At 44.0% G+C, this 25,717-nt stretch overlaps 2 protein-coding genes across 2 annotated transcripts in view; one reads left to right on the forward strand and one right to left on the reverse strand.

The window, feature by feature from the left end:
- LOC128450987 (nesprin-2) overlaps positions 1-25,604 on the forward strand; it is a 54,235-nt gene extending 28,631 nt beyond the window's left edge. Inside the window, exons 10-22 of the mRNA XM_053434756.1 lie at positions 17,588-17,770; positions 18,682-18,819; positions 18,933-19,127; positions 19,251-19,554; positions 20,521-20,657; positions 20,745-20,877; positions 21,105-21,316; positions 21,429-21,629; positions 21,910-22,038; positions 22,162-22,353; positions 22,494-22,574; positions 23,153-23,196; positions 23,338-25,604. Of these exons, the coding sequence (XP_053290731.1) occupies positions 17,588-17,770; positions 18,682-18,819; positions 18,933-19,127; positions 19,251-19,554; positions 20,521-20,657; positions 20,745-20,877; positions 21,105-21,316; positions 21,429-21,629; positions 21,910-22,038; positions 22,162-22,353; positions 22,494-22,574; positions 23,153-23,196; positions 23,338-23,554 (2,166 nt within the window). The 3' untranslated portion in view covers positions 23,555-25,604. The remainder of the gene's footprint in view (positions 1-17,587; positions 17,771-18,681; positions 18,820-18,932; positions 19,128-19,250; positions 19,555-20,520; positions 20,658-20,744; positions 20,878-21,104; positions 21,317-21,428; positions 21,630-21,909; positions 22,039-22,161; positions 22,354-22,493; positions 22,575-23,152; positions 23,197-23,337) is intronic.
- LOC128450900 (E3 ubiquitin-protein ligase TRIM35) overlaps positions 1-25,717 on the reverse strand; it is a 454,970-nt gene that overhangs the window by 348,435 nt on the left and 80,818 nt on the right. The window lies entirely within an intron of this gene.

The raw sequence follows: 25,717 nt of genomic DNA on the forward strand, positions 1-25,717 counted from the left end.
CGTTTTGCGCTCTGCGGCAGTAGGATTGCCAGTAGGTGGCGCCATCACTATTATTACGCACAGACATCTATTTATCTGTTCATGTAGGCGCTCTGATGTAGCGTGAGCAATTTTGTGTCAATCGGACAATGTTAACACAACTTAATATTCACACTGATCAGTAGGTGGCGCTATGACCCTGAACTAATATTTATATGTGGAGCTGTTCAGATTAGTATTGTGATCATAGGTCAGTAGTTTGGAGCCGGTTGGATAATGCAGAGTGGATTAACAAAGTACTTCCTGTTTCCTGGCGAATCAGTAGGTGGCGCTATGACACTGAGGAAATATTGACACATAGAGCTGTTCAGGTTTGTACTCTTATCATGTGACAGAAGTTTGGTAGTGATAGGACAATGCACAGTGGACTTATGAAAACATCGTGTCCTTTGGCGAAGGATGATCCTTCGCCAAACATCAATGTTTACATGGTTTGAGGAAATGTCACAATTCTGACCTTGATTCAATGACTTGACTGATCTGATTTGAGCTGTATATTGTAAATCAGCCAGGAGCAGTTCATCAAAGTATAAAACATGTCACTTCCTGTAGCCACCAGGGGGCGCTGTAATTTCAAGTCATAATTTCTGTGTAGATGTCATCAGGATGGCACCCTTGTCTTACATGTCTAGTTTGGACTCGATTGGACAATGTATGTCCGAGATACAGAACCTCGTGTTTTGATGGCGTTTAATCAAACTCAAGACGCCACGCCACGGTCACACGGTGTGACGAAAGGTCAATCTCTTAATCACTTTTTATCTCCATCTTGTTGTGATGGCACTGATCTTAATTTGAAGTTAATCTGATGAAAGCCCTGGGACAAGTGCATCAAGTAAAAATGTGGAATATGGAAAAAAAATGGCCACTTAATCCAAAATGGCGGCCTCCCTGTTTGGTCAAGCATACCTATCCAAGATATTTTTTTGTTTGTTATGAAACGACACATGTCCCGATAGATTTGTATAAATGTCGGCCATCGTAGTGCCGGGGTTGCCCTATAGGGGGCGCTGGTCAGTTTTTTTGCCACGCCCATTTCTTAAAACCATATGAATATCTTCAGGGGGGGGCTGTTGTTACACACATGTAGTTTGAGAGAGATAGAATCATGAACACTGAAGTTACAGCAATTTCGTGTTTCACGGCGAGTTGATGAACTTTAATGCCACGCCATTCATATGGCGTTTGACGAAAAGTCACGGTAATCTTATGTCTTCATTGTCAATGTCTTGGGACCCATTTGATACAGTTTGACATGGTTGAGGTCAGTGGATGAGGAGAAATTCATCCAAGTGTAAGACAAGCAAAAAACAAGACATTTCCTGTTGCCACCAGGGGGCGCTGCGGTTTTAAGTCATCATTTATGCATAGATGTCATCAGGCGGGGACTATTGTCTTACATGTCTAGTTTGGACTTGATTGGAACATGTATGTCCGAGATACAGATGCCCGTGTTTTGATGGCGTGTAACCAATTTTTAACGCCATGCCACGGTCACACGGTGTGATAAAAAAAAAATCCCTCAATCATTTTTTATCTCCATCTTGTTGTGATGACACTCATCTGAATTTGAAGTTGATCTGATGAAAGCCCTGGGACAAGTACGTAAAAGTAAAAATGTGGGATATTGCCAAAATGGCCACTAAAAGCAAAATGGCGGACTTCCTGTTGCGTTTTTCATAATGCTCCATGAGACTTTTTTTCATGACTGGTCACGATACACCTATATCCAGATTTTGATGAAAATCCGTTATGTGGAAACCTAGGGGCTGGTTCCAGGGGGCGCTGTAGAGCCATTTTGCCACGCCCAATTCCAATTACTCCAGAATACTAAAATATCCGCAGACCTTGAATTTCCTGCAAAGTTTCATAACTTTTTGAGCATGTCTAGACCCTGAAAAAGCCCCCCAAAGGGAAATAATAATAATAATAATAATAATAACTAGGGCTACGTTGTAGCACTTGCGGGCCCGAGCACCCGCACGTTGAAGCCTGTTGCGGTCGGTGGAGAGAGCGATCGATGACCAAGCGCACATCATCGATCGAGCATGCACTTCTCCACGTTGCATGCGTTTTGCGCTCTGCGGCAGTAGGTTTGCCAGTAGGTGGCGCCATCACTATTATTACACACAGACTTATAGATCTGTTCAAGTAGCCGCTCTGATGTAGCGTGAGCAGTTGCGTGTCAATTGGAAAATTTTACCACAATGTAATTTTCACACTGATCAGTAGGTGGCGCTATGACCCTGAACTAATATTTATATATGGACCTGTTCAGATCAGGATTGTGATCATAGGTCAGAAGTTTGGAGCCGGTTGGATAAGGCAGTGTGGATTAACAAAGTACTTCCTGTTTCCTGGCGAATCAGTAGGTGGCGCTATGACACTGAGGAAATATTGACACATAGAGCTGTTCAGGCTTGGACTCTGACCATGTGACAGAAGTTTTGTAGTGATAGGACAATGCACAGTGGAGTTATGATAACATCGTGTCCTTTGGCGAAGGAAAATCCTTCGCCGCACATCAATGTTTACACGGTTTGAGGAAACGTCACAATTCTGACCATGATCTAATGACTTGACTGATCTGATTTGAGCTGTATATTGTAAATCAGCCAGGAGCAGTTCATCAAAGTATAAAACATGTCACTTCCTGTAGCCACCAGGGGGCGCTGTAATTTCAAGTCATAATTTCTGTGTAGATGTCATCAGGATGGCACCCTTGTCTTACATGTCTAGTTTGGACTCGATTGGACAATGTATGTCCGAGATACAGAACCTCGTGTTTTGATGGCGTTTAATCAAACTCAAGACGCCACGCCACGGTCACACGGTGTGACGAAAGGTCAATCTCTTAATCACTTTTTATCTCCATCTTGTTGTGATGGCACTGATCTTAATTTGAAGTTAATCTGATGAAAGCCCTGGGACAAGTGCATCAAGTAAAAATGTGGAATATGGAAAAAAAATGGCCACTTAATCCAAAATGGCGGCCTCCCTGTTTGGTCAAGCATACCTATCCAAGATATTTTTTTGTTTGTTATGAAACGACACATGTCCCGATAGATTTGTATAAATGTCGGCCATCGTAGTGCCGGGGTTGCCCTATAGGGGGCGCTGGTCAGTTTTTTTGCCACGCCCATTTCTTAAAACCATATGAATATCTTCAGGGGGGGGGCTGTTGTTACACACATGTAGTTTGAGAGAGATAGAATCATGAACACTGAAGTTACAGCAATTTCGTGTTTCACGGCGAGTTGATGAACTTTAATGCCACGCCATTCATATGGCGTTTGACGAAAAGTCACGGTAATCTTATGTCTTCATTGTCAATGTCTTGGGACCCATTTGATACAGTTTGACATGGTTGAGGTCAGTGGATGAGGAGAAATTCATCCAAGTGTAAGACAAGCAAAAAACAAGACATTTCCTGTTGCCACCAGGGGGCGCTGCGGTTTTAAGTCATCATTTATGCATAGATGTCATCAGGCGGGGACTATTGTCTTACATGTCTAGTTTGGACTTGATTGGAACATGTATGTCCGAGATACAGATGCCCGTGTTTTGATGGCGTGTAACCAATTTTTAACGCCATGCCACGGTCACACGGTGTGATAAAAAAAAAATCCCTCAATCATTTTTTATCTCCATCTTGTTGTGATGACACTCATCTGAATTTGAAGTTGATCTGATGAAAGCCCTGGGACAAGTACGTAAAAGTAAAAATGTGGGATATTGCCAAAATGGCCACTAAAAGCAAAATGGCGGACTTCCTGTTGCGTTTTTCATAATGCTCCATGAGACTTTTTTTCATGACTGGTCACGATACACCTATATCCAGATTTTGATGAAAATCCGTTATGTGGAAACCTAGGGGCTGGTTCCAGGGGGCGCTGTAGAGCCATTTTGCCACGCCCAATTCCAAATACTCCAGATTACGTAAATTTTCACCACTCTCTAATTTACTGGAAAGTTTAAAAACTTTTTGAGCACGTTGAAGCCCTCAAAAAGCCAATTCATTGTTCGGAGAATAATAAGAATAATAATAAGAACTAGGGCTACGTTGTAGCACTTGCGGGCCCGAGCACCCGCACGTTGAAGCCTGTTGCGGTCGGTGGAGAGAGCGATCGATGACCAAGCGCACATCATCGATCGAGCATGCACTTCTCCACGTTAAATGCGTTTTGCGCTCTGCGGCAGTAGGTTTGCCAGTAGGTGGCGCCATCACTATTAATACGCACAGACATATATATCTGTTCATGTAGGCGCTCTGATGTAGCGTGAGCAATTTTGTGTCAATCGGACAATGTTAACACAACTTAATTTTCACACTGATCAGTAGGTGGCGCTCTGACCCTGAACTAATATTTATATGTGGAGCTGTTCAGATCAGGATTGTGATCATAGGTCAGAAGTTTGGAGCCAGTTGGATAAGGCAGTGTGGATTAACAAAGTACTTCCTGTTTCATGGATAATCAGTAGGTGGCGCTATGACACTGAGGAAATATTGACACATAGAGCTGTTCAGGCTTGTACTCTTATCATGTGACAGAAGTTTGGTAGTGATAGGACAATGCACAGTGGACTTATGAAAACATCGTGTCCTTTGGCGAAGGATGATCCTTCGCCGCACCTCAATGTTTAAATGGTTTGAGGAAATGTCACAATTCTGACCTTGATTCAATGACTTGACTGAGCTCATTTGAGCTGTATATCTTAAAGCAGCCAGGAGCAGTTCATCAAAGAATAAAACATGTCAATTCATGTTGCCACCAGGGGGCGCTGTGATTTCAAGTCATAATTTCTGTGTAGATGTCATCAGGCCGAAACTCTTGTCTTACATGTCTAGTTTGGACTTGATTGGACCATGTATGTTCGAGATACAGATGCTCGTGTTTTTATGGCGTGTAACCAAACTTTAACCCCATGCCACGGTCACACGGTGTGAAGGGAAAGAAATCCCTTAATCAGTTTTTATCTCAATCTTGTTGTGATGACACTCATCTGAATTTGAAGTTTATCTGATGAAAGCTCTACGACAAGTAAATCAAAGTAAAAATGTGGAATAGGGCTAAAATGGCCACTAAATCCAAAATGGCGGGCTTCCTGTTTAGTCTAGCATATCTATCCAAGAGACTTATTTGTTTGTTATGAAAAGACACATGCCCAAATCGATTTTTGTACATGTCGGCCAATCGTAGTGCCGGGGCTGCCCGTTAGGGGGCGCTAGTCAGTTATTTTGCCACGCCCATTCCTTAAAACCATATGAAAATCTTCAGGGGGGGGATGTTGTTGCACACATTTAGTTTGAGTGAGATAGAGCCATGAACACTGAAGTTAGAGCAATTTCGTGTTTCGCGGCGAGTTGATGAACTTTGATGCCACCCCATTAATATGGCGTTTGACGAAAAGTCACAGTTATCTTATGCCTTCATTATCAATGTCTTGAGACCCATTTGATACAGTTTGACATGGTTGAGGTCAGTGGATGAGGAGGAATACATCCAAGTGTAAGACAAGCAAAAAACAAGACATTTCCTGGTGCCACCAGGGGGCGCTGTGATTTTAAGTCATTATTTCTGTGTAGATGTCATCAGGCCGGGACTCTTCTCTTACATGTCTAGTTTGGACTTGATTGGACCATGTATGTTTGAGATACAGATGCTCGTGTTTTGATGGCGTGGAACCAAACTTTGACGACACGCCACGGTCACACGAAGTGACGGAAAAAAATTCCGTTGATCATTTTTTTTCTCAATCTTGTTGTGATGACACGCGTCTAATTTTTAAGTTGATCTGATGAAAGCTCTACGACAAGTACATTAAACTAAAAATGTGGAATTTGGCCAAAATGGCCACTAAATCCAAAATGGCGGGCTTCCTGTTGCGTTTTTCATAATGCTCCAAGAGACTTTTTTCTATGATTATTCACGTTACACCAGTGTCTAGATTTTGGTGAAAATCGCTTATGTGGAAACCTAAGGGCTGGTTCCAGGGGGCGCTGTTGAGCCGTTTTGCCACGCCCATTTCCAAATACTCCAGATTGCGTAAATTTTCACCACTCTCTAATTTACTGGAAAGTTTAAAAACTTTTTGAGCACGTTGAAGCCCTCAAAAAGCCAATTCATTGTTCGGAGAATAATAAGAATAATAATAATAAGAATAATGCCTACAATTTCAATAGGGCCTCTCACCATTCGGTGCTCGGGCCCTAACTAGGGCTACGTTGTAGCACTTGCGGGCCCGAGCACCCGCACGTTGAAGCCTGTTGCGGTCGGTGGAGAGAGCGATCGATGACCAAGCGCACATCATCGATCGAGCATGCAGTTCTCCACGTTGCATGCGTTTTGCGCTCTGCGGCAGTAGGTTTGCCAGTAGGTGGCGCCATCACTATTATTACGCACAGACTGATAGATCTGTTCAAGTAGACGCTCTGATGTAGCGTGAGCAGTTTCGTGTCAATTGGAAAATTTTACCACAATGTCATTTTCACACTGATCAGTAGGTGGCGCTATGACCCTGAACTAATGTTTATATATGGAGCTGTTCAGATCAGGATTGTGATCATAGGTCAGTAGTTTGGAGCCGGTTGGATAATGCAGAGTGGATTAACAAAGTACTTCCTGTTTCCTGGCGAATCAGTAGGTGGCGCTATGACACTGAGGAAATATTGACACATAGAGCTGTTCAGGCTTGGACTCTGACCATGTGACAGAAGTTTTGTAGTGATAGGACAATGCACAGTGGAGTTATGATAACATCGTGTCCTTTGGCGAAGGAAAATCCTTCGCCGCACATCAATGTTTACACGGTTTGAGGAAACGTCACAATTCTGACCATGATCTAATGACTTGACTGATCTGATTTGAGCTGTATATTGTAAATCAGCCAGGAGCAGTTCATCAAAGTATAAAACATGTCACTTCCTGTAGCCACCAGGGGGCGCTGTAATTTCAAGTCATAATTTCTGTGTAGATGTCATCAGGATGGCACCCTTGTCTTACATGTCTAGTTTGGACTCGATTGGACAATGTATGTCCGAGATACAGAACCTCGTGTTTTGATGGCGTTTAATCAAACTCAAGACGCCACGCCACGGTCACACGGTGTGACGAAAGGTCAATCTCTTAATCACTTTTTATCTCCATCTTGTTGTGATGGCACTGATCTTAATTTGAAGTTAATCTGATGAAAGCCCTGGGACAAGTGCATCAAGTAAAAATGTGGAATATGGAAAAAAAATGGCCACTTAATCCAAAATGGCGGCCTCCCTGTTTGGTCAAGCATACCTATCCAAGATATTTTTTTGTTTGTTATGAAACGACACATGTCCCGATAGATTTGTATAAATGTCGGCCATCGTAGTGCCGGGGTTGCCCTATAGGGGGCGCTGGTCAGTTTTTTTGCCACGCCCATTTCTTAAAACCATATGAATATCTTCAGGGGGGGGCTGTTGTTACACACATGTAGTTTGAGAGAGATAGAATCATGAACACTGAAGTTACAGCAATTTCGTGTTTCACGGCGAGTTGATGAACTTTAATGCCACGCCATTCATATGGCGTTTGACGAAAAGTCACGGTAATCTTATGTCTTCATTGTCAATGTCTTGGGACCCATTTGATACAGTTTGACATGACATGGTTGAGGTCAGTGGATGAGGAGAAATTCATCCAAGTGTAAGACAAGCAAAAAACAAGACATTTCCTGTTGCCACCAGGGGGCGCTGCGGTTTTAAGTCATCATTTATGCATAGATGTCATCAGGCGGGGACTATTGTCTTACATGTCTAGTTTGGACTTGATTGGAACATGTATGTCCGAGATACAGATGCCCGTGTTTTGATGGCGTGTAACCAATTTTTAACGCCATGCCACGGTCACACGGTGTGATAAAAAAAAAATCCCTCAATCATTTTTTATCTCCATCTTGTTGTGATGACACTCATCTGAATTTGAAGTTGATCTCATGAAAGCCCTGGGACAAGTACGTAAAAGTAAAAATGTGGGATATTGCCAAAATGGCCACTAAAAGCAAAATGGCGGACTTCCTGTTGCGTTTTTCATAATGCTCCATGAGACTTTTTTTCATGACTGGTCACGATACACCTATATCCAGATTTTGATGAAAATCCGTTATGTGGAAACCTAGGGGCTGGTTCCAGGGGGCGCTGTAGAGCCATTTTGCCACGCCCAATTCCAATTACTCCAGAATACTAAAATATCCGCAGACCTTGAATTTCCTGCAAAGTTTCATAACTTTTTGAGCATGTCTAGACCCTGAAAAAGCCCCCCAAAGGGAAATAATAATAATAATAATAATAATAATAATAATAATAATAAAAATCCTTACAGATTCAATAGGGCCTCTCACCATTCGGTGCTCGGGCCCTAATAATGCCTACAATTTCAATAGGGCCTCTCACCATTCGGTGCTCGGGCCCTAACTAGGGCTACGTTGTAGCACTTGCGGGCCCGAGCACCCGCACGTTGAAGCCTGTTGCGGTCGGTGGAGAGAGCGATCGATGACCAAGCGCACATCATCGATCGAGCATGCACTTCTCCACGTTGCATGCGTTTTGCGCTCTGCGGCAGTAGGTTTGCCAGTAGGTGGCGCCATCACTATTATTACGCACAGACATATATATCTGTTCATGTAGGCGCTCTGATGTAGCGTGAGCAATTTTGTGTCAATTGGACAATGTTAACACAACTTAATTTTCACACTGATCAGTAGGTGGCGCTATGACCCTGAACTAATATTTATATGTGGAGCTGTTCAGATCAGTATTGTGATCATAGGTCAGTAGTTTGGAGCCGGTTGGATAATGCAGAGTGGATTAACAAAGTACTTCCTGTTTCCTGGTGAATCAGTAGGTGGCGCTATGACACTGAGGAAATATTGACACATAGAGCTGTTCAGGCTTGTACTCTTATCATGTGACAGAAGTTTGGTAGTGATAGGACAATGCACAGTGGAATTATGAAAACATCGTGTCCTTTGGCGAAGGATGATCCTTCGCCAAACATCAATGTTTACATGGTTTGAGGAAATGTCACAATTCTGACCTTGATTCAATGACTTGACTGAGCTCATTTGAGCTGTATATCTTAAAGCAGCCAGGAGCAGTTCATCAAAGTATAAAACATGTCACTTCATGTTGCCACCAGGGGGCGCTGTGATTTCAAGTCATAATTTCTGTGTAGATGTCATCAAGCCGGAACTCTTGTCTTGCATGTCTACTTTAGACTTGATTGGACCATGTATGTTCGAGATACAGATGCTCGTGTTTTGATGGCGTGTAACCAAACTTTAACGCCACGCCACGGTCACACGGTGTGAAGGGGAAAAAATCCCTTAATCAGTTTTTATCTCAATCTTGTTGGGATGACACTCATCTGAATTTGAAGTTGACCTGATGAAAGCTCTACGACAAGTAAATCAAAGTAAAAATGTTGAATAGGGCCAAAATGGCCACTAAATCCAAAATGGCGGGCTTCCTGTTTAGTCTAGCATATCTATCCAAGAGACTTATTTGTTTGTTATGAAAAGACACATGCCCAAATCGATTTTTGTACATGTCGGCCAAGCGTAGTGCCGGGCTGCCCGTTAGGGGGCGCTAGTCAGTTATTTTGCCACGCCCATTCCTTAAAACCATATGAAAATCTTCAGGGGGGGGATGTTGTTGCACACATGTAGTTTGAGTGAGATAGAACCATGAACACTGAAGTTAAAGCAATTTCGTGTTTCACGGCGAGGTGATGAACTTTGATGCCACGCTATTAATATGGCGTTTGACGAAAAGTCACAGTTATCTTATGCCTTCATTATCAATGTCTTGAGACCCATTTGGTACAGTTTGACATGGTTGAGGTCAGTGGATGAGGAGGAATACATCCAAGTGTAAGACAAGCAAAAAACAAGACATTTCCTGGTGCCACCAGGGGGCGCTGTGATTTTAAGTCATTATTTCTGTGTAGATGTCATCAGGCCGGGACTCTTGTCTTACATGTCTAGTTTGGACTTGATTGGACCATGTATGTTCGAGATACAGATGCACGTGTTTTGATGGCGTGGAACCAAATTTTGACTTCACGCCACGGTCACACGAAGTGACGGAAAAAAATTCCGTTGATCATTTTTTTTCTCAATCTTGTTGTGATGACACCCGTCTAATTTTTAAGTTGATCTGATGAAAGCTCTACGACAAGTACATTAAAGTAAAAATGTGGAATTTGGCCAAAATGGCCACTAAATCCAAAATGGCGGGCTTCCTGTTGCATTTTTCATAATGCTCCAATAGACTTTTTTCTATGATTAGTCACGTTACACCAGTGTCTAGATTTTGGGGAAAATCGCTTATGTGGAAACCTAGGGGCTGGTTCCAGGGGGCGCTGTTGAGCTATTTTGCCACGCCCAATTCAAATTACTCCAGAATACTAAATTGTCCGCAGACCTTGAATTTCCTGCAAAGTTTCACAACTTTTTGAGCATGTCTAGACCCTGAAAAAGCCCCCCGAAGGGAAATAATAATAATAACTAGGGCTACGTTGTAGCACTTGCGGGCCCGAGCACCCGCACGTTGAAGCCTGTTGCGGTCGGTGGAGAGAGCGATCGATGACCAAGCGCACATCATCGATCGAGCATGCACTTCTCCACGTTGCATGCGTTTTGCGCTCTGCGGCAGTAGGTTTGCCAGTAGGTGGCGCCATCACTATTATTACGCACAGACATATAGATCTGTTCAAGTAGGCGCTCTGATGTAGCGTGAGAAATTTTGTGTCAATTGGACAATGTTTCCGCAACTTAATTTTCACACTGATCAATAGGTGGCGCTATGATCCTGAACTAATATTCATATATGGAGCTGTTCTATTCAGGATTGTGATCATAGGTCAGTAGTTTGGAGCCGGTTGGATAATGCAGAGTGGATTAACAAAGTACTTCCTGTTTCCTGGCGAATCAGTAGGTGGCGCTATGACACTGAGGAAATATTGACACATAGAGCTGTTCAGGCTTGGACTCTGACCATGTGACAGAAGTTTTGTAGTGATAGGACAATGCACAGTGGAGTTATGATAACATCGTGTCCTTTGGCGAAGGAAAATCCTTCGCCGCACATCAATGTTTACACGGTTTGAGGAAACGTCACAATTCTGACCATGATCTAATGACTTGACTGATCTGATTTGAGCTGTATATTGTAAATCAGCCAGGAGCAGTTCATCAAAGTATAAAACATGTCACTTCCTGTAGCCACCAGGGGGCGCTGTAATTTCAAGTCATAATTTCTGTGTAGATGTCATCAGGATGGCACCCTTGTCTTACATGTCTAGTTTGGACTCGATTGGACAATGTATGTCCGAGATACAGAACCTCGTGTTTTGATGGCGTTTAATCAAACTCAAGACGCCACGCCACGGTCACACGGTGTGACGAAAGGTCAATCTCTTAATCACTTTTTATCTCCATCTTGTTGTGATGGCACTGATCTTAATTTGAAGTTAATCTGATGAAAGCCCTGGGACAAGTGCATCAAGTAAAAATGTGGAATATGGAAAAAAAATGGCCACTTAATCCAAAATGGCGGCCTCCCTGTTTGGTCAAGCATACCTATCCAAGATATTTTTTTGTTTGTTATGAAACGACACATGTCCCGATAGATTTGTATAAATGTCGGCCATCGTAGTGCCGGGGTTGCCCTATAGGGGGCGCTGGTCAGTTTTTTTGCCACGCCCATTTCTTAAAACCATATGAATATCTTCAGGGGGGGGCTGTTGTTACACACATGTAGTTTGAGAGAGATAGAATCATGAACACTGAAGTTACAGCAATTTCGTGTTTCACGGCGAGTTGATGAACTTTAATGCCACGCCATTCATATGGCGTTTGACGAAAAGTCACGGTAATCTTATGTCTTCATTGTCAATGTCTTGGGACCCATTTGATACAGTTTGACATGGTTGAGGTCAGTGGATGAGGAGAAATTCATCCAAGTGTAAGACAAGCAAAAAACAAGACATTTCCTGTTGCCACCAGGGGGCGCTGCGGTTGTAAGTCATCATTTATGCATAGATGTCATCAGGCGGGGACTATTGTCTTACATGTCTAGTTTGGACTTGATTGGAACATGTATGTCCGAGATACAGATGCCCGTGTTTTGATGGCGTGTAACCAATTTTTAACGCCATGCCACGGTCACACGGTGTGATAAAAAAAAAATCCCTCAATCATTTTTTATCTCCATCTTGTTGTGATGACACTCATCTGAATTTGAAGTTGATCTGATGAAAGCCCTGGGACAAGTACGTAAAAGTAAAAATGTGGGATATTGCCAAAATGGCCACTAAAAGCAAAATGGCGGACTTCCTGTTGCGTTTTTCATAATGCTCCATGAGACTTTTTTTCATGACTGGTCACAATACACCTATATCCAGATTTTGATGAAAATCCGTTATGTGGAAACCTAGGGGCTGGTTCCAGGGGGCGCTGTAGAGCCATTTTGCCACGCCCAATTCCAATTACTCCAGAATACTAAAATATCCGCAGACCTTGAATTTCCTGCAAAGTTTCATAACTTTTTGAGCATGTCTAGACCCTGAAAAAGCCCCCCAAAGGGAAATAATAATAATAATAATAATAAAAAATCCTTACAGATTCAATAGGGCCTCTCACCATTCGGTGCTCGGGCCCTAATAAAAATCCTTACAATTTCAATAGGGCCTCTCACCTTTCGGTGCTCGGGCCCTAACTAGGGCTACGTTGTAGCACTAACGGGCCCGAGCACAGGCAATTTCAAGTCTGTTGCGGTCGGGGAAGAGAGAGCGATCGATGACCAAGCGCACGTCTCTGCCTTGCTTGCGTTTTAAGCTCTGCAGCAAGAATAAACGCTTCACTTCCTGTAGCCAGCAGGTGGCGCTAGGATTTTAAGTCATGGTGTCTTTGTAGATGTCATCAGGTCGCGACTCTTGTCTTACATGTCTAGTTTGGAGTTGATTGGACCAAATATGTCCAAGATACAGACGCTCGTGTTTTGATGGCGTGTGATCAGACTTTGACTCCACGCCATGGTAAGAGTTTAGTGTTTTCCTATTTTGTAACAGGTAAAAATAGCAGTTAAATGTCAACAGTTGTCTTTATTGTCGTTCTATTATTTAATAAATGCAACAAACTATAGTTTTTATATATATTGTATGTCTATATATATATATATAACTTTATAACCTGTGTTATCAAATATGTTGTGCGGCACCAGACAGCTTTAAATTGGGGGAAGAGTGGTCGAGCACAGGCAATTTCAAGTCTGTTGCGGTCGGGGGAGAGAGAACGATCGATGACCAAGCGCATGTCTCTGCCTTGCGTGCGTTTTAAGCTCTGCAGCAACAATGAACGCTTCACTTCCTGTAGCCAGTGGCGCTAGGATTTTAAGTCATGATGTCTGTGTAGATGTCATCAGGTCGCGACCCTTGTCTTACATGTCTAGTTTGGAGTTGATTGGACCAAATATGTCCAAGATACAGACACTCGTGTTTTGATGGCGTGTGATCAGACTTTGACTCCACGCCATGGTCAGAGTTTGGTGTTTTCCTATTTTGTAACAGGTAAAAATAGCAGTTAAATGTCAACAGTTGTCTTTATTGTCGTTCTATTATTTAATAAATGCAACAAACTATAGTTTTTATATATATATATATAACTTTATAACCTGTGTTATCAATAATGTTGTGCGGCACCAGACAGCTTTAAATTGGGGGAAGAGTGGTCAAGCACAGGCAATTTCAAGTCTGTTGCGGTCGGGGAAGAGAGAACGATCGATGACCAAGCGCATGTCTCTGCCTTGCGTGCGTTTTAAGCTCTGCAGCAACAATAAACGCTTCACTTCCTGTAGCCAGCAGGTGGCGCTAGGATTTTAAGTCATGATGTCTTTGTAGATGTCATCAGGTCGCGACCCTTGTCTTACATGTCTAGTTTGGAGTTGATTGGACCAAATATGTCCAAGATACAGACACTCGTGTTTTGATGGCGTGTGATCAGACTTTGACTCCACGCCATGGTTAGAGTTTGGTGTTTTCCTATTTTGTAACAGGTAAAAATAGCAGTTAAATGTCAACAGTTGTCTTTATTGTCGTTCTATTATTTAATAAATGCAACAAACTATAGTTTTTATATATATTGTATGACTATATATATATATATATATATAACTTTATAACCTGTGTTATCAAATATGTTGTGTGGCACCAGACAGCTTTAAATTGGGGGAAGAGTGGTCGAGCACAGGCAATTTCAAGTCTGTTGCGGTCGGGGGAGAGAGAACGATCGATGACCAAGCGCATGTCTCTGCCTTGCGTGCGTTGTAAGCTCTGCAGCAACAATAAACGCTTCACTTCCTGTAGCCAGTGGCGCTAGGATTTTAAGTCATGATGTCTTTGTAGATGTCATCAGGTCGCGACCCTTGTCTTACATGTCTAGTTTGGAGTTGATTGGACCAAATATGTCCAAGATACAGACACTCGTGTTTTGATGGCGTGTGATCAGACTTTGACTCCACGCCATGGTCAGAGTTTGGTGTTTTCCTATTTTGTAACAGGTAAAAATAGCAGTTAAATGTCAACAGTTGTCTTTATTGTCGTTCTATTATTTAATAAATGCAACAAACTATAGTTTTTATATATATTGCATGACTATATATATATATATATATATATATAACTTTATAACCTGTGTTATCAAATATGTTGTGCGGCAACAGACAGCTTTAAATTGGGGGAAGAGTGGAGGAAATAGTAAAGGTTGCCTACCCCTGCCTTAGGTGACACAATTTGTGCCTTGGTCAAACCATGATCCTACACTGCCCTCTAGTGACTTAATATTGCGGTACAAGTAGGTTGTGCCGGCAATATAAAGCCACTAGAGGTCAGTATAAGACCATGAAACACATACATGGTTGAAATGAAAACAGGTCTTTTCATTTTGCACATCAAGATTTTAAGCCTCACCACGGTCACACGGATTGATGAAAAGTTTAAATTTTGATAACTTTAGATCTTCATCTTGTTTTGTAGAGTCTCATCTAATTTTTAAGTTGATCTGATGAAAGCTCTCCGAGTAGTACATAAAAACATAACACGTCTTAAAAACAAGACATTTCCTGTTGCCACCAGGGGGCGCTGTGATTGTAAGTCACAATTTCTGCAGTGATGTCTTCTGGTCGCGACTCTTGTCGTATGTGTCTAGTTTGGACTCAATTGGACAAACTATGTCTGAAATATGGAAGCTTGTGTTTTGATGGCGTTTCATCAAACTTTAACGCCACACCACGGTCAGACGGTTTTGCTAAAACGTAATCCTTCAATAACTTTAGATCTCCAATTTGTTGTGATGACGATCGTCTAAATTTGAAGTTGATCTGATGAAAGCTGTACGACAAGTACATCAAAGAAAAAATATGGAATATGACCAAAATGGCCACTAAAGTCAAACTGGCGGGCTTCCTGTTGCGTTATTCATAATGCACTGATGGACTTTTTTGTGCATCTAGTCATGATACAAAATAGTCTTTGTTTTTTTTGAAGATCGGTGAATGCTAAATGAGGGGCTTTTCCGTAGGTGGCGCTCTTGAGCCATTTTGCCACGCCCTTTTCAAAATACTCCAGAATACGTAAATTTTCGCCGCCTTCGAATTTACTGCAAACTCCTACAACTTTTTGAGCACATTAAAGCCCTCAAAAAGCCAATTCATTTAAGCTAAGAAAAATAATAATAATAACTAGGGCTACGTTGTAGCACTAACGGGCCCGAGCACAGGCAATTTCAAGTCTGTTGCGGTCGGGGAAGAGAGAGCGATCGATGACCAAGCGCACGTCTCTGCCTTGCGTGCGTTTTAAGCTCTGCAGCAAGAATAAACGCTTCACTTCCTGTAGCCAGCAGGTGGCGCTAGGATTTTAAGTCATGGTGTCCTTGTAGATGTCATCAGATCGCGCCTCTTGTCTTACGTGTCTAGTTTGGAGTTGATTGGACCAAATATGTCCAAGATACAGACGCTCGTGTTTTGATGGCATGTGATCAGACTTTGACTCCACGCCATGGTCAGAGTATGGTGTTTTCCTATTTTGTAGCAGGTAAAAATACCAGTTAAATGTCAACAGTTGTCTTTATTGTCGTTCTGTTATTTAATAAATGCAACAAACTATAGTTTTTATATATATTGTATAACTATATATATATATATGTATATATATAACTTTATAACCTGTGTTATCAAATATGTTGTGCGGCTCCAGACAGATTTAAATTGGGGGAAGAGGGGACGAAATGGCTTTTTCAATAGTTACATTTTGTGTCTTGATCAAACCATGGTGTTACACTGACCTCTGGTGCCTTAATATTGGCACTACAGGTGTAATTCAATATTAAGTCACTAGAGAGCAGTGTTGGACCATTAACTACAGACATGGTGTTTTAATTTTGTTTATCAAATTTATAAGCCTCACCACGGTCACACAGATTGATGAAAAGTTTAAATTTTGAAAACTTTAGATCTTCATCTTGTTTTGTACACATGCATCAAATTTTTACGTTGATTTGATGAAGGCCCTACGAGAAGTGAGTCAAACTGTAAGACATAGAAAAACAAGACATTTGCTGTTGCCACCAGGGGACGCTGTGATTTTAAGTCACGATTTCTGTACCGATGTCTTCAGGTCGCGACTCTTGTCTTATGTGTATAGTTTGGACTCGATTGGACAAAATATGTCCAAGATACAGGAGCCTGTGTTTTGATGGCGTTTAATCAAACTTTGAGGCCACACCACGGTCAGACGGTTTTGCTAAAACTTAATCCTTCAATAACTTTAGATCTCCATTTTGTTGTGATGACGATCGTCTAAATTGTAAGTTGATTTGATGAAAGCTGTAGGAGGAGTACTTAAAAGAAAAAATATCGAATATGACCAAAATGGCCACTAAAGTCAAACTGGCGGGCTTCCTGTTGCGTTATTCATAATGCACTGATGGACTCTTTTGTGCATCTAGTCATGATACACAATAGTCTTTTTTTTTTTTGATGATCGGTGAATGCTAAATGAGGGGCTTTTCCGTAGGTGGCGCTATTGAGCGGTTTTGACACACCCGTTCCCAAATACTTCAGAATACGTAAACTTGCGCACATTTCTAATTTACTGTACACTTTAGAAACTTTTTGAGCACGTTAAAGCCCTCAAAAAGCCAATTCACTGAGCGAAGAAAAATAATAATAATAATAATCTTTTCAATTTCAATAGGTCCTCTCACCGATTTCGGTGCTCGGGCCCTAATAATAATAATAATCATTTCAATTTCAATAGGGCCTCCCACCGATTTCGGTGCTCGGGCCCTAATAAAAATCCTTACAGATTCAATAGGGCCTCTCACCATTCGGTGCTCGGGCCCTAATTAAAAAAAGTAATGACTTCATATCTTTAAAAATACTCAATAAGGTTTCCCTTACGATCTAAATCTCCATTGTGTGTGTTGTGTTGTTTGTGTGTTTGTGTCTTTTCCCTCTCAGGCGTTCCAGCGGCAGGTTCACGAGCGCCTGACTCAGCTGGAGCTCGTCAACAAACAGTACCGCCGCCTGGCCCGCGAGAATCGAACCGACGCCGCCAGCCGGCTCAAGGTGATGGTGCACGAGGGGAACCAGCGGTGGGACAGTCTGCAGAGGAGGGTGGCCGCCGTGCTGCGCAGACTCAAGGTGAGACAGCAAGCAGCTGTGGGCCACATCTGGCAGTGAGGCGGCACATCTGGCCCCGAACCAAATGGACGTGAAGCCAAAGTGGGCCGTGTGGGAGCTGTCGGGTTTGGAGGTTGATCAGGGTCGGGGTTAAGGAAACTTCTGAAACACACGTCACAGCAGAGAAAGTGATTCTCTGTTTTAGACGATGAAATTTCAAAATAAGAGCACGTGACGGAGAGGAATCGAACATCAACACGTCTCTGACGGTCCCGGCTGATCCCTGCAGCGTCTCCCTGCTCTAAGCTCCGCCCCCTAAGCCGCCAGGATTTGGGTCACCTCTCAAACGGTGACGAGGCAGGAAGCTGTTTCCCATCACGCCATGTGGCGGCGAGCAGATGGGGGGGAGGGGGGGGGGTTCTGTTGCTATATAAAGACAGCTGTGATCTAAGAATTCCCCTGATTGGTGCTGGTTGACCTCTGACCTCTGTGGTTTACAGCAGAGTCAACACAGGTCAATCTGTAGATCACATGTTAGAGAGGAACATGAGAAACAGATCAGATTCATTTTATTTACATGTTTATCAGCAGCACAGATGTGACGCGTGTGAAATATCACATTCACTTTGAATTAGGAGCTTCACTAAATATTATAAATCATCTTTGTCACACAGGTTCAGACTCTACGACCAATTTGACTTTTCATTTTAGATTTGTTAGGTTGAAGGTTTGTTGGTGATGGCAGGATGACGTGCAGAAATACACAAATACAAATCAATTAAAAATAGTATAAGTCTACACTACACACTTGAAGTTTGAATCCAAAAGTTACAACAAATCATTTTGTTTTACACTTTAAATCTAAATGTTGTGTGTTTTATGTGATGAAGATTTGAACAGTCTTTGAACGTGAGCCCTCTGGTGTCCTGCAGCACTTCACCTCTCAGAGAGAAGACTTCGAGGGAACCCGGGAGGCCATCCTGGTCTGGCTGACGGAGATGGACCTGCAGCTCACCAACGTGGAGCACTTCTCAGAGAGCGACGTGGAGGACAAGATGAGACAACTCAACGTGAGTCCTGTCCCACTCGGATTATTAGAAATGTGTTATAATTGAACGTGCAGCTTTAAACCCCTCTGACCCTGGACCCTGTTGACGGCGGTGTGTGTGTTCGGGCTCCTCAGGGCTTCCAGCAGGAGATCACCCTCAACACCAATAAGATCGACGCCCTCATCGTGTTCGGGGAGAACCTGATCCAGAAGAGCGCTCCTCTGGACGCCGTGCTGATCGAGGACGAGCTGGAGGAGCTGCACTCCTACTGCCAGGAGGTGTTTGGACGGGTGGCCCGATTCCACCACCGCCTGGTCAACAGACGCCCGGTCAGTACCGAGGCCCTCGCTCCTCCTGCTCCTCCTGCTCCTCCTGCTCCTCCTGCTCCTCCTGCTCCTCCGATGAAGAAACCTGTTGATGCCTCCTTGCTGATCATCGTTTTTCTTTCTCAGGTGCTGGAGGAGGAGAGGGAGCTGTCGGACCGGGACTCGGACCTGGAAGACTCGACCGATCTGACCGACGGGACCTCGTGGGGAGAAACCAGGAAGAAGGAGGAGGAGCTTCCAGCGGGGGGCGGGGTCTCAGCGGAACGCCAGGCCATGTGTCACCTGGTGGCTCCTCCCCTGGAGCGGTCGGGCCGAGAGACGCCCGTCAGCGTGGACTCCATCCCGCTGGAGTGGGACCACACCGTGGACGTGGGGGGGTCGTCGTCCCACGAGGACGATGAGGACGCCTCCTTCTTCAGCGCGCTGTCAGGTAACGACACCAGAGGAGGAGCCTGCCGCCATTATTTAAAATCTAAATAACTTAATCCAACACTATTTTCCTTCCACATGAGAAACCTTCAGATTTAGTTTATCTTCACGAACAGAAAGAAAAGAACAGAGAGAACTTGAAGCAGGAAAAACATAATTTGTTCAAACAATAAGTAAACTCGAATCTGCATCTTTTCTGCATAACTGAAATAAGTTTTCTTAGCAGCAAATATTAACACAGATACTGGATGAGGTGTGTGAAAGTTTCATATCTGCAGAATTGTGATAAATCCACCGGGCTCTTCAGATCCAGAAGTTAAAAACCAGTTTCCACCAGTTGAAACGTTCCTCATGTTCCTGAATCAGCCTCACGACTCATGAGGCTCCGCCCCCTCACAGAGCAGCTGTGTGACACGTTGACCTTCGCTCTCTCCTGCAGATGTGAAGGTCGCAGAGAGTTCAGAGGCGTTTGTTAAAGCCACCGTCAGAGCGGTGAACGCAGCCTCGGGTACGACCCCCCCCCCCCCCTCGCCTGCTGCATGGTCATGTGTTTCTAACCCCACATCCCCTCTCCCAGCTACACTGAGCCCATCCAGCCGTTACCCCACTTCCTGTTTTATCTTTATCTGAAGTTACACACGTGACTCATCGTTCACCTTTTTGTTTTTCAAACGTCACGATTCTGCATGATGTGATGATTCCACGTTTCTCTGCATGTGGGCGGCTGACGTGTCGTTAGCATGTGATTCACAGACACAGGAGGTTCATGCATGTGAAAGTTTGTCTCTGCAGGATCTTTAGAAACAAGGGAAACATAAATACACACACACACACACACACACACACACACACACACACACACACACCCAGACACACACTGGAGGATGTTAATTCCCTGTGTTCTGTGTTTGACTCTTCGTTTGTTTTTCACTCTTTCACCTCGTTCCTCTTCGTTCTCTCTCTTCAGTGAAGTCAGTGAGCGCCCCCCCCAGCTGGCACCAGCCCCGCTCCCCCGACAGGAAACGAGTTCCCCGAGAAATCCTCCGAGGCCTGAGCTCGTCCCCGACACCCACCAGCAGCCCCCCCTTCCACCCGCAGGGCTACGTAAGAACACACACACACGGCCCGGTACCTGCAGGAGGACACAGTTTGTCTCTCGGTGTGTTTGAGGTCACGTTTGTGCGTCCGCAGGCGAAGCTGATGTCGGAGTGCAGCGGCAGCATCGACCGCGTGAAGAGAGTGAAGCTGATCCTGAACGACGAGGAGGAGGAGCTGGAGGAGGCGGGGCTGACGGGCGGCATGGCCGACAAACACACCAGCACGGGTAGGGAGAGGCGTCACTCTGTTGGAATCTGTGGAGACTCAAACTGGTGCAGGATGAGTCCCACAGAGAGTGATGGATCTGTTAACTTCTCATTATCGACTAGAACGTCCCTCAGGTCTCAGGCCCACCTGTCCCTCTACACACACTCTGATATCCGTCCTCTGATTGTGTTAATAATTGATTTGATGTTAAAATGAGTTGTTCACTAAATCCTGGTTTGTGTACAGGTGTGATCGAGCGCTGGGAGCTGCTTCAGGCTCAGGAGCTCAGCAGGGAGACGGACATCAAGCAGGACCTGGAGCAGTGGCAGAAGCTGAACTCCGACCTCAGTGATGTCACTTCCTGGCTGGGCCGGGTGCTGCCGGAGCTGGAGAGGCTGCAGCGCATCGCACCGTCCACCAGCGTCCGAGACATCGAGGTCAACATCCGGAAGCTGAAGGTAAACACGAAAACCTCAGAATGGACCGATCAGAATCCTCCGATTATTATTTTATCACATCTGTATTAACGCTGAGGCCCCCCCCCCCCCCCCCCCCCGTTCTGTGGCTCAGGAGATGCAGAGGAGCTTCAACAGCTACAAGTGTCCGATGATCTCCATCAACCTGAACAGTCGACACTTCCTGCGCGGAGACAGCGCCGAGCTGCTGGAGCTGCAGGAAGCTCTGAGCGCCGCCAACCTCAGCTGGACGCAGGCGAGCGGCGGCCTGGAGAGCTGGGAGAGGAGGCTGCACGCCGCCCTCATGCAGTGTCAGGTCAGACACACCACGCTGGGTCTATGTGTGTGTTTGTGTGTTTGTGAAACTGTACAAGCTGAGTGAAGAGCTTCGAACCTCTTTAAGAAGATTTAAGAAATAAACTAGATCCTGCACTGTTCTAATCGTCCTGTGATTCAACCTGATACCTGTGAATCTATGGAAATGATGGGACCTTGATAAACATTGAAAATATAAACGTGTGAGATTCTCGAGTTTCTAATGAAATAGGAGTTGATTGTGAACGATCCTCTGACCTCTGACCTTGTGTGACCTTCAGGAGTTCCAGGAGACGCTGCACTCTCTGTTGCTGTGGTTGTCTCAGGCCGAGAACCGACTCCACGCCGTGAACGCCAGCGACCTGTCGACCTCCCGCTCCGAGCTGCTGCAGCGCAGAGACGCCCTGATGGTAAACACCTCAACTCATCCATCTCTGAAATGAAATATCTATCGATTTGTCAGTTTTCCATCGAGGACCTGGTCTTTGTCTCGTCTTCATATTGAACTCTGCTGTGTCGCCCCCTGTCTGCAGGCCCTGCAGGAGGAACTGCGTGGCCGTCAGCGCCAGGTGACCTCCCTGCAGGAGATCTCAGCTCAGCTCCTCCTGGAGGCCACGGGACACGACAGCCTGGAGGCCAAGGAGAAGGTCCACGTCATCGGCAACAAGCTGCAGCTCCTGCTGCGACAGGCGGCCGCCGACCTGCACATGCTGCAGGGACGACTGGTGCGTTTATCCATTGGTTTGCACGATGTAGTTTATTCCATATATTTATATATAAAGAGTTCGACATCCCTCAAGATCAAAAAGTATGAGATTGTGTGAAAGGTCGTCAGGAGAGTGACGCTCTGTTTGTTTAACGTCAGTCTCAGGAAACCTGCTCTGCCACTTCTGAGATGGACAGTATGGGTCTGGGAACACTGAGCTCTGACCTGCTGCTGCACAAGGTACACACACACACACACACACAGGTACTAAAACACACAGGTACACACACACAGGTACTAAAACACACAGGTACACACACACACGTACTAAAACACACAGGTACACACACACAGACATACAAACAGGTACACACACAGACACACACACACGTACTAAAACACACAGGTACACACACACAGACATACAAACAGGTACACACAGGTACACACAGTTAGACACACACACAGAGAGCATTTACAAAACAGAACAAACATGAGTCATCTTAGTTTTTCAGTTTTTTATGGTTAAACATAAAGTATTTATAAATGTTTGTGCAAATAATTAAAATACAGATGTTTAACAATTATTTTTTTTAACTTAAATCTACAAAGAAGATTTGTCTTTTTCAAAGTTTGTGTTTAATGTCTCATTGTCCTCTCGGTGAGCCGGGACAGACTTTCAACAGCAACAATTATTAAAAACAGAAAAACACTTAACAACCCTGAAGTTTCCCTCTGATTAAATAAGTTCTATATCTATGAATGAATGTTTCTGTTGTTTTAAAGATGAACTGAAGTGACTGACTTGTTTGTTTCAGTCGGACGCTCTTCAACCTGCAGTCGGACGAACAGCAGCCAGAAGGTGACGTCTGTTTTGAGTTTTTGTAAATTAGTTTAAAGGTTTTTAAGTTTTAAGAACATTCCCACGTGTCTCCTGCTCTTCTTAACCCTGGAGATTTACGTGACCCTCGACACCAGTTTAAACTAAACCTCTGTCGTCCAGATCCAGGGAGGAGCGGAGGGATCCCCCCCCACACCGACCCTTCTTCTACCGGGTCCTCCGAGCCGCCTTCCCCCTGCACCTGCTCTTCCTGCTGCTGCTGGTCCTGGCCTGTCTGGTTCCTCTGTCCGAGGACGACTACAGCTGCACCCTGTCCAACAACTTCGCCCGCTCCTTCTACCCGATGCTGCGCTACACCAACGGGCCCCCCCCCACATGAGCACTGCCACCACCACGATGGGAAGGAAAGACAACCCCCCCCGGTTCAGGTTGAAATCCAGAACGGACACTTCAGAGACACTTTCCCACAGAAACCCACCAGCTTCATGTCCGAAGGCCTCAATGTGTTTTTTATTTGACTCTAAATTTTATTGGTGTATTTAAAATCGTATATTTATTATCTGTGCAACGCTACAGTTCTTTAAAACGAAGCCATATTTCTGGTCTGTTTCAAAGCAGTGTGGTTTTTAAATGTAGATTCTCCAGGTCACGTCTAAAATACACAAAAACAAGTCCTGAAGATTTATTTTGATATTTATATTTTGTCGTTACCAAAGCATCCGGAAGCTGAACGGTTCACTCGCCATTTTCTACCACTGCAGCTGTTTCTACTGTTTTTTCACAGACAGCAGAAACTTGATGGAATCACATTTTTGTACAGAAGTGAAAAGACGTTGGTGAGATTTAGACGTTTTATAACATCTGAGCTTTTAATAAACTAAATGCTGGCAGTGACTCTTCTGCACTCGAGCCTTTCTGCAGCCAACACATCAGATAACAATGAACCTGTCATGGATTGTGTATATAACCACAAACTTCAGATCCAGAGATAACGCAAATGATTGCTTTGTGTATGAATAAGTGTTTGAAATTAATATAAAGTTCAAATAGTTCAAGTGCCACAGACACAGTGTGAAAAAAATGAAGACATTTTATTGTAAACGGTCATAAAAGTCAAGATGTGTTTCAGATTAAAGCTGCGTTCGGCAACGTTTGACCACAAGGGGGCAGAAACACCCCCTGAAACACAGCCACGATAAATCAGTTAACTAATCAAGTTCTTTAAGCGAACTTCACAGCGTAAAAACTGTAAAACAGATGAAGCAGAGCAACATCATCATCATCAGCAGCAGCAGCAGCGGCGACTCATCAACGAAAGTGACGTATTTCCAGAACGTTCACCCTGATGACGATTGATTTAAATGAATATTAACATAATTAAGACCCAAGTAAACACGCGTCAGAGCCAGACCAACGTATTTGAGACCTTTTGAGACCTTGTGAAAACGAGGGCTGCACGATGTATCCAAAAGATTTACCGTCATCCTGATATCAACATGTGAGATAAACATATCGTGAAAGTCTGCGTGAACTGTGATTACAAATGTTTCATGTGCCTTAAATGCTGCATCCGTTAATATATTTGACCAATCAGATGGAGCCCTGCCCCAGATTATAGATCTCTCTCTCTATCCGTCTCTCTCGCTCTGTCTCTCTCTGTCCTGATCTGTCTCTGACTCTCTCTATCCGTCTATGGACACATCCCATTAGAATTTGTAAAGTTGGTCTCTGGAGATGGCGGCTCACTGGATTTGGCTCAGAGTCAGAGAGGAGCAGTAAATTACTGACCGGGCCAGTAAGAATAGTAAGAATATAACTTTTCACAGCCCAAATAACAACTTTTTAATTTCCAGTGTCTGCCTAGGCCCTTAGCTGTGCAAGGCAGAACGACTTTAACAACTCATATCGTCAACGTTATCGCAGGTCCTCCTGTTAATGTGCAGCCCTGGTGTGGTTGTAATATCACGTGAGCGTCACACGTTCCAAAGGAAACCTTATGAGCACAAACATCACGCGTCATCATGTGTTTAAAACTCTGTCTCACCCGAACCCTCCACGTCTGACCGGGAAGTAAAACCAGGAATTAAACATTAAATACGTGAACTCACAAATACTTCTTCTTCCACCCGTGTCGTCCCGGAGCAGAAGGTGAACGTAAGCAATTCTTTGTTGATTGTAGCTGTGAACATGCACAATCATTCATGTTGCTCATTTTCATTGTTAATATGAATATCAGAGGATTTTGTGTTATTTGATTTGAAACTTTTAATCCTAATTTGTAAATAATCTCTCGTGCTCGGCTCAGACGACCAAACACGACACAGACAAACGAGGAAGACGTGTGTAAAGTTTGATTTTATTTTGTGAACACTTATTTATGGGATGTATAGATTGTTGTTACTGATTGACAATAAACTGTGTTTGCCATGGTTTGCTGGCGTGTGTTCACTGTATCGCTGGAGTAGACACAGAAACCAGAAACATCAGGATCCAGGAGATGGATTGTGTGTGTGTGTTGTGTCCAAACTGTCAAGAGAAACAT

Source organism: Pleuronectes platessa, chromosome 11 (assembly GCF_947347685.1).
Source record: "Pleuronectes platessa chromosome 11, fPlePla1.1, whole genome shotgun sequence".
Lineage (NCBI taxonomy): Eukaryota > Metazoa > Chordata > Actinopteri > Pleuronectiformes > Pleuronectidae > Pleuronectes > Pleuronectes platessa.